Raw genomic sequence first — 9,929 nt, forward strand, 5'->3', positions numbered from 1 at the left:
ACGGTGGGGCCTCGGGATTATTCTTACCCTTACTACTATTTCTACAGCTCAAATTCGGGTTCATTCTCTTATGTTTCTAAGTTCGTTGTGTTGTTTGTGTGTTTGCTTCATTTTGTTTTCTAATGGTGCTGACAATAACCTGACGGATTGTTGTCGTTGAAGGGTTAGTTTTTGAGAATTTGATGAATAGTTTGTAAAAATTAATGTTTTCTTTTCAATCATGTCTTTGTTTAAATCTACCACAACTGACATGTAACATGTGTTAGACGTTAGTATTAATTGTTCACTCATATTATTTGAAGAAAAAAAATAATAATTTGAGAGACGGATGAACTTTTTGAAAATGTGAGAAAGTCGTATAAATATCTTGAATTTGTATAAGTGGTTATTATGAGAAATACGTGATAAATTTTTATTTCTTTTTTAATAATTAAATAAGCTTGTCAATTTGACATGTATCTTTGATGAGTAGGCCAACCGTTTAAATATCTCACTTCTAAATGTTATCAGTCTAAAAAATAATAATTAAGCTTATATTAATGATAAGTCGTCGTTAACCCTAATTAAATGGAAATTTGAGATTTGAAAATATGAAAGGAATGCGATTTGAACTAAAATCACTTTGATGTAAATCATTTAATATATATATACAATCTAGTTTACCTAATAGTGGATAAATTATAATTTTATTAGTTTCTCCTAAAAGCATACAAATATATATATATTATATATATATATATATATATATATATATATATATAACCTTAGTCAAACCATACCTAATTAAGGGTTTATATAAGTCGTTTTGTAAAGTATACTTTAGATTTGCTGTAATTTGTAGCTTATGATAAATTCTCTTTCGATAATTTATTGGAGAAGTAATGTTATGCGAATATATCTCCCGGACAAAAAAACACTAGAGCTACTTTTTAATAAGAAATTGTAAATTTTGGTGGAATTATTTGATAGTTGATTGTGGGCATTAAGCAAATTTAATCTCTCAAACTTTATTTTAGTAAATTAGTGATTTTGTAAAATTTTAACATCATTAAATGTTAAAATTAGTGTGTCAACTAGCCCAATTTGAATGCTGTGAGAAATTTGGGTCAAATGGATAAAATCGAAAGTTTAGGATTAAAATTTATCTAATTTATTTTTCAAAAGAGCGAGAAAAAAATAAATAAGCAAACAAAAACTTGGATTTAATCTCTCATCCCAATTCAATTTTTTGAAGATATTTCTCAAAAAAAAAAAATCAATAAATTTGTTTGTAAGTTCACTTTGCAAGTTGAAGTGAGTACAACTCAACTAAAATAATATGTAATATATGCTATCAACTTTGAGAACAGAGGTTCGACGAACCTCTCACCTCTACATTGAACTTAAAAGAAAAAAATGCAACGATTTAGTCCGTATACTTAATGTTATAATAAGTTAGTAACTGAACATTCGTATATGATAGTTTAATCATCTTTTTGCAAAACTTTAGTAGATAAATTAAATCATCCAAACAATGTGTTGTGAAAATATATAGAAAAGTGGTTTTTTTCTTTATTGAAATGTGACTCTTAAAACAAGAAATAATAAACTAAAGTATTTTTTGGTAACTATTCGGTCGGCTTTTCTGTTTTTAAAAATTAAGTTAATAACTATATCCCTTCCACGATTTTTTTGCCTTATTACTTACTCTCTACCTACGTTTTTAAAGCATAAAATCAAATTTTAATAACTAAAAAGATGATTTTTCATTTAAAAAGTTGAGAGGAAATAAACACAACTAAAAAATAAAAACTAAATAACTTTCAAACATGATTAAGAGATTAAAATTTAAATTATGATCTTTTATTTGATTAAAGTATGGAATTTAATCATGATTAGAGATTTGGATCTAACTCTATGAAAAAAAATTTGAAAATTTCACTCTAAGGGTGTGTGATAAAAGTAGAGAGTTGAGTTGAGTTGGTAATTATTATCTGAAGAATTAAATTATCTGAAAAGTTAAAATATCTGTGTTTGTTTACAGAGTTGAGTTGAGTTGATAATTATTGTCTGTGTTTGTTGTGCAGAGTTGAGTTGAGTTGAGTTGGGGATCTGATGCAATTTTTTTGTGAATGAGATTAGTTCTATTTTTTTCGGTTTGTTTTTTATTTCATTCTTTTATTTTTTAGTTTTATGCTTTGCTATTGTTGATTAATTTTCAAATATACACATATTTTCTCAAATCATTTATGACATAAACTGGACAATCTCAATTTTTTTTCTCAATTTGTAAAACATAATAGATTAATTTTTCATATATTCTTTTCAAAAACTGTAATAATTATAATTCTCTTCAATCGGTAAAACATACCAATAAAATATATTTCATATTGTTGCTCAATTAATTGGTATATTGTATATTGTATGTATATATATTGAAGGTAATTATCTCAATTACTAATTGGTATATTGTATGTATATATATTGAATCTTGATAACTTAACTTTATTGTTTCACATATCAAACAGTTTAGTTTTATATAATATGGATAGTATATTTTGAATTGAAATTGTACATAGGATAATTACCTTTCATTTGATTATGATAGTGAGAATGTGATGTAGTACAGTAATATTTTTCCTAAGATCACAAAAATAATATGAACCGATCGAACATGTAGCCGTTTCCAAAAAAAAATCACAAAATATATGTTCTTTTCGATACTTATGTATGTCGAAACTTCAATCTTTGACAACCCTTTATACATATTGTTTCCAAGTTTTTCTTTGTATGTCGAGTTCTCAACTTTGAATCCTCAACCCTCGATTTCTAGCAAAACAACAATATTTCTCTAATAAGTTTCAAAACAACCTTATTTCCCTAATAAGTTTTGAAAATGATCATATTAATATAAAAAAATCCTAGTTTTGAGGGGATAAAAATGGAGAGTTTTGAGTGGGTAAAAAAAGTTTTAATAACTCATAGGTTTTCTTTATGTGCTTAACAAATATGGGTAATAAATACCCACCCAACTCAATAACTCATACCCATTTATCAAACACCTCCTAAATAACATCTATTTTTCTAGCTTAATACGGGAAAAATTGAAATCAATTTTGCAATTGTTTGCTTAACTAGTTCTGCACTCATAAAATTGCACTTATTTTGTAAGTTTAGCACTATAAGGAATTCTATAGACCATAATACCCCTCAAAGAACAAAGAAAATTTTGGGAAAAGTGTGCCTCCTCTCAGTCGTGCAAAAAACCGAAGTCATTTCAGATCCAAATGGTCAAACGATAACCGGTTTCGTTAACGAGCGGCGACGGAGCTCATCGGCTCGCCGGCAGATCTGTGACTCTACCTGATTTTCCGAACACAAATTTCTAGATCCGGGCTGTCGTACCACTCAATACGGAAGTCCGGAAAATGGAGATCGAGAATGCAGATGAGCTCGCATCGTCGACGGCTTCCACACTCCTTCCACTCGCCTCCGCCGCGCAGCAGCCATACGTGTCGGAGCTCCTTTCTTTCACTCTCGATCGTCTAAACAAGGTAATTTGTGAATCTATCTCACCTGTTGTGTGTTGCACTGGGAAATGGAGTGGTTTAATGCAATCTAGTTCAGAGATTACAATGTTCTTGATTTTGTTTTGACTATTCTATCGATTAGTTTGAAGTTGAAAGGAAGTGCCTAAGTGTCTACTCTGTAATTAGTGACATATCTCGTTTTGTATAGGAACCGGAGCTTCTTCAGGTGGATGCGGAGCGAATTCGGAGGCAAATACAAGAGGTGGCAGTCGGCAACTACCGAGCTTTCATTGCCGCCGCCGATGCGCTGCTTGCAATTCGAGAAGAAGTATCTTCCATTGATAAGCATCTTGAATCTCTGGTAATTCCAAATCCTCTTACCTTCCCTTCACTTGCTTGCATGTGTTCGTAATTTGAGATCTTAATACCAAGGAAAGCTGTACTTTATGCCGATAGATGTTCAGATGATTATTGTCACGTGACCATTAACTGGGTGGAAATTAATCAATTTCTGCATTGGACTTTGCATGTCAATCAAATGTTTCGATCAATTTTAAGTTCCTTGGCTTGATAGTTAGTATACAGAGTGAAATCACTTTGGTCGTTCGTTTGTTTGGTTGTTTTATCTGTTTAGAGATCATCTCTCTGATGTTCCTCTTCTTATCTCTGTTTTATAATTACTAATGTCGATATTACAATCGTTGTTATTACTATGATTATAATTGTGTTAGTTTACTACCACATTCTCATTATTTTTAGCAGTAGGATGATAACTATTATGACGAGGCAGTGAAATCAACATATCATACTGTTCTTACATTTACATGTTTGACAATATTTGATATTGAGATATAATTTCCTCTGTTATAGATATCTGAGATTCCAAATTTGACATCGGGTTGCACAGAGTTTATTGAATCTGCCGAACAGATTCTAGAGAAGAGGAAGATGAACCAGATATTGCTAACAAATCACAGTACTCTGCTTGATTTACTTGAAATTCCTCAGCTTATGGACACGTACGTATTTGAATGATTAACCTATGCACGGAAAATCTTACCCCATGCAAAAAATTGTGATCAGATTAAATTGATTTGTTTGTGCTATCTTATTGAATATATGAATATGTAGAGTACTTCAAAATGGTTTGTTCCAGAAAATATGTTCCAGAGAAATTCTGTTTTTAGCTCTTTATAGAGCTGATTTTGGTTTGACACCCACTAGACATGGATTAGTGTGCTTCCAGCTCCGTTGTAATTTTCTTTAGTTAACTGCTCTAGACATGAAAGATTATTGTTGTAATTACAATGAAGAAGAGCATGTTTTGTAAATTTGAAGCACGAGCTTGCTTTAGGAATTAATGATAGCATGAATTTCATTTCTGTTACATATTATTTTGGTCTAATATTTTTAGAAGATTGTAAAAGGTTCCTGGTGATCCAATATCTTCTGCAGGTGTGTAAGAAATGGAAATTACGATGAAGCTCTTGACTTGGAAGCATTTGTTGCAAAACTTTCAACCATGCACCCTAAGCAAGTTTTTCTCCTATTACTCACAAAGTGATTTTCTGTTTGGAAGCTAATGTTGTAACAAACATCTTAACTAGATTCTGATTGTTCCCATAGAATACCAGTTATTCAAGCACTGGTGGCAGAAGTCAGGCGAACCACCCAGTCTCTTCTTTCTCAACTTCTCCAAAAACTTCGCTCAAATATTCAGGTATTCTTCATGAATTATGATTATGCTAGCACATGTCATGAAAAGCATGCTATCAGTATTATAATAATGTTTAAAAACTGCAGTTACCAGAATGTCTCCGCATCATTGGATATTTACGTCGAATTGGGGTGTTTAGTGAATATGAAATGCGTTTACAGGTAAAAGTCTAAATCTAATTGCACTTTATCTATTCTCATATTGAAAACTTATAAGAAGTTAACAGTAACAATTTTTGTCGAAGTTAATTATATGGGATTCCACTTACCTTCTTTCAGTTTTTAAGATGCCGAGAGGCATGGCTTACTGGAATTCTCGAAGATCTTGACCAGAGAAATGCTTATGAATATTTGAAAGGAATGATCAATTGTCACAGGACACATCTTTTTGATGTTGTTAACCAATATCGAGCTATATTTGCTGATGATACATCTGGAAGTGAAGAAAATTATGATAGTGGGCTTCTTTTTAGTTGGTCCATGCATCAGATAACTTCTCATCTGAAGACGCTCAAAATAATGCTCCCAAAAATAACGGAAGGTGGATCTCTATCAAATATATTGGAACAATGCATGGTAAGACGAATCCCTTCTGCCCAATATTTGATTAATTTATGGAATAATTATCGACTTCTGGTTCTGGTAATCTTTCAACAGATTGCGGTTCAAAGTTGTCCTCGGTGGTGATACTTGAAAGCCTAATTCTGAAGCTACCAAAATAATGGCCTCAAAGTTTCAAAATTATCTTATATGATGAGTTTTATAGTGATTGTCTTAATTTTTGAAAATCTCATCCTATATATATGAATTTCTATGGTTGAAAGTCTAATTTCTAAGGGGATGTTTGAGACACTAAGTTGGTTATTATAGCTTGTGAGTTGTAATAGTATATAGGTTATAATAGTCCGCGTTTGGGGTATAACCTATTTTAGTTTGGGTAGGAAATAGTAAATATTGTAATAAAGATAAAAAGAGAGGATGGGTAGGAAATAGTAAACATTGTAATAAAAAGGGATTTGAAAATAGTAACACTATAGTTAATTGTAAGTTATAATAATTGGAAACACCAATTGTCAATGAATGCTAATTTTTTTTGTTTTTTTTTGGGGGGGGGGGGTGTGAAATTTTTACATTGGGATGAAAAGCACACGGGAAGGAGATCTAAAGATAGAACGAAACTAACATCACTGTACAAGTAGACCACAAAGAACAAAGAAAAAATTTCAAAGACTGGAAAAATACTTTTTTTCTTTGATATCCGTGAATGTCCGGACCAACTTACGCACACCTCAACAAATTTCACGGGATAACTCGTCTGACCTTACAACATTTGGATGTCAAGGAAACTCGTAGGATATTAAATCCGAGGTAGGTGACTACGATGATTGAACCCATGACCTCTTAACCCTTTATCAAGGTTGTGCCCCCTATTTACCACTAGACTAATCCATGATAGTTAAAAACTGGAAACATCCTCAAGGGTAGAAAACTTAGATGCTCAAACTGAGGCATTTAACCAAACTAAAGACAAGATATCCTCAACATGCTCGGCTTTATATCAATATAACAAGAGAACTCCGAAAACTTTGAGTGATGATTGCTCCATTGTTATGTTCTATGTTCGTTTGTATTATTTCATTTTTTCTGATTAAAATTTTAGTTATTCATTCGGAAAAGATTTCAATGTAACAAAATGACTTGGAATTCCAGCTGCTTAATTGATTTTTGATTATTTATTGTCATTTTGCAGTACTGTGCTATGGGGCTTGGCTGGGTGGGAATGGATTTTCGTGGTTTGCTTCCTCCACTTTTTGAAGAGTAAGGCACTTATATTATTTTTGGTTTCGTGTTTGTCAAACTCAATGTTAATGACATTATTTTTATTTCTTTATAATCATTTAACTTAATTACTGCAGGGCGGTTCTCAATTTATTTTCAAAAAATATGGGGAATGCAGTTGATAATTTTCAGGTAACCATCTGAAGCATGCTTTTATTCTTGACCGAATTCAATTTTTATAAAAAATGCCAGCGATATTGATTGGGCAATCAATATCACTGTCATGACTCGTGACTGACTAACCCTGTTTATTGCCTATGCAGTTAGTTCTGGATTCCCATCGTTGGGTCCCACTACCAGCTGTTGGCTTTCCGGCAAGTACCATTGGCGAGGAAAATCAGGAAGACGTTACTCCACCTTCGTATTTGATGGAACATCCACCTCTTGCTGTTTTTGTGAATGGTATGTTAGATATTTGCTTCATATACTGTGAAATGGTTTTTCGAGTTTTTCCCAGAAAACTTGTCAAGTAGTCACGTTGAACTAAAAAGAAGACAAAAGAGGGAATAGTGCAACTTTGTTCTGCTTTTGATAGATTCGAAGCTGAAAGAACATTGTGGTTTGCTTGCTTTTTATATTGTTTTGAATAGTAACTAATAGTGTACTGCATAGCTTGATACAAGTACCTTGCCTGACCATAGTTCAACCTGTGAGATCGAAGTAAGAAATTCGTACTTTAGGGTTATGCTGTTGCAATACGATAGATCCGTTAATGACATTTTCTTTTGGTGGTATTAGGTGTATCGGCAGCTATGAACGAACTTCGCCATTGTGCCCCTTTGAGTTTGAAACATATAATAGCTCAGGAATTAATAAAAGGATTGCAGGCTGTTTCTGACTCTTTATTGAGATACAACACAACTCGCATGCTAAAAGATAACGAATCTGGACTTTTCCTCCAGCTTTGCCGGGCATTCATAGAGGTGCTGTTTCAGTTTTTTCAGTTTTGCCAATGCCTTCTGAAATTTCTCTTCTAAAAGAATCTCAAGCTCATTTTGAACCATCTTCTGCAGGTTGCTTATCCACATTGTGCCACTTGTTTTGGCCGCTGTTATCCTGGCGGGGCGACGATTATATTGGATGCAAAGAATTTATACGATGGCATTAGTCGGCTATTGACTGTCTCTTCCTCAAGAGAACTACCGAAAACCGTTAGTAATGCCGAAGAGAAAAGCGTTACAGAGAATGGCGAAATGCCTGCGCTGGAAAATGGAGCTACATCAGATGCTGACAAGGACCAGAAAAGCCCCTCCTTGCAGCACGGTAATGAAAAACATAGCGAAGGTGGAGCAGAGCAAAGCAATTAAATTCAACAAACTATACTTGATTTTGTAGCCCTCCATTTTTTTCTTGTTTCTTTTTTGGGTCTATTCTTTTAAACCTTCGTTTGTAATTATTCTCTAGAATGAGTGACTGATGCGCACCAAATTTTCAGCAAAAGTTACTTACAGTTACATTCTGTGTATGATATAGGAACAGGTAGAGTTCATTAATGAAAATATTTTATTTCCAAAAGGATAAACTGGAAATAAGTGTTTGATCATTGACGCATCGTAGAAGTGCTTTATTTGGTCAAAATGTTTTTTTTTTTTCCTCTTTAATACCAACTTTGGTTCTCGACATTAATAATACATATTTGATGTCAGTTAAGATATATTCTTTTTGACCAGTAACATGCAAACTATCTAATAATTAAGGTAATAATAAATATTCTTTTTCTCGAAAAATTAAAATAACTTTAACATCATCTTTTTCTCTTAAATTAATAAATGGTATAGATTTCATATCCCAACTATGTTTTATAATTTATTAAATGCATTAGATAATTTTTCTTTAATGATTTTAGTGTGGAACTTATTAGGGGTTAAAGTTACAATACTTAAAATTTTAAAGTTAATATTGCAATCCTCATCTCAGTTTATGGTGTGATTTAATTAAATTAAAAATTTACGATAAAAATTAATACAACTGGATGTGTCTAATGGTCTTTTTTTTTTTTAATTACTTTTTAAAAATCTACTAGGAGATTCGACATTGTCATCCTATAATTTTTAGACTCTATTTATGTAGAACCTTTGCTTTGCCATCTAAATTGTTAATTTTTCTGAGGCAGTCTTTTTTTTTTTTCCTTTTTTTTTTTTGGATAAGCGAATTTATAGAACTTTATTTCCTTGAACAATTCATTAAGTGTATTTGACAGTAATTTTAAAAGGATCAAAACTCACTTTTGTCAATTTCAAAATAATATGAAATATACTTTTAATAATTAAAATTAATTTTGATGATATACAAAATACACTGAAAAATGTATAATTAAATATTAAATTGATTTTTGGGCTATTTTTCAATATAAAAAATGATTCAATTTGACACTGATAGAATATCTAGACAGTTACATTTTACTATATTTGAAAATATTTTTGATAATTTTATCATTTAAAATAATTATCCTTCATTATTTATGTACTCGAGGAGTTTTCAAAATCGCTTTTAGCATACATTTATTTGAAAAATTCTCAACAACGCGGTGCATTTTGATCCGGGAAAATTAAAAGGATATTGTCTTTTTAGAAACTATTTAGGAAAATATTATTATTTTCAAACTATTTGTAAAAATATTGTTTTTTTTTTTTTTTTTTAATAACTCTCGCTTGCTGATGTCATCGCCCAAAATGAAATTTTGTATTGGGAGAGAGTAAGAAAGAGGAAGAGTAAGAGAGAGAACAAGATTTTGAGAACGAGAGCGAGATAGCGAGATTTTGATAGAGAGCAAGAGTACACTTCAATTTTTGGGTCATCCGTACAAATTTTTCCTTTTTTTTTTCTTTTTTAATTATTACACATTCCACTTTCTTCTTTCTTTCT

At 31.6% G+C, this 9,929-nt stretch overlaps 1 protein-coding gene across 1 annotated transcript; it reads left to right on the plus strand.

Moving 5' to 3' along the window:
- Positions 1 to 3,207: 3,207 nt before the first annotated feature.
- Positions 3,208 to 8,607, plus strand: LOC120086993 (conserved oligomeric Golgi complex subunit 8). Its single transcript, XM_039043836.1, has 12 exons — positions 3,208 to 3,533; positions 3,718 to 3,870; positions 4,380 to 4,528; positions 4,965 to 5,042; positions 5,136 to 5,229; positions 5,313 to 5,387; positions 5,505 to 5,801; positions 6,976 to 7,043; positions 7,142 to 7,196; positions 7,328 to 7,466; positions 7,803 to 7,987; positions 8,078 to 8,607. The coding sequence occupies exons 1-12, from the start codon at positions 3,408 to 3,410 to the stop codon at positions 8,369 to 8,371; spliced, it is 1,713 nt and encodes a 570-aa protein (XP_038899764.1). The 5' UTR covers positions 3,208 to 3,407; the 3' UTR covers positions 8,372 to 8,607.
- Positions 8,608 to 9,929: the final 1,322 nt, after the last annotated feature.

The sequence above is a fragment of the Benincasa hispida genome, chromosome 9 (genome assembly GCF_009727055.1).
Source record: "Benincasa hispida cultivar B227 chromosome 9, ASM972705v1, whole genome shotgun sequence".
Lineage (NCBI taxonomy): Eukaryota > Viridiplantae > Streptophyta > Magnoliopsida > Cucurbitales > Cucurbitaceae > Benincasa > Benincasa hispida.

What these genes read in the sequence shown, in the direction of transcription:
- LOC120086993 (XM_039043836.1), top strand. Translation starts at nt 3,408, where the DNA reads ATGGAGATCGAGAATGCAGATGAGCTCGCATCGTCGACGGCTTCCACA. An exon ending in AACTTCGCTCAAATATTCAG is followed by an intron (nt 5,230 to 5,312) that starts GTATTCTTCATG and finishes TAAAAACTGCAG; the next exon opens with TTACCAGAATGTCTCCGCAT. An exon ending in TTTGCCGGGCATTCATAGAG is followed by an intron (nt 7,988 to 8,077) that starts GTGCTGTTTCAG and finishes CATCTTCTGCAG; the next exon opens with GTTGCTTATCCACATTGTGC.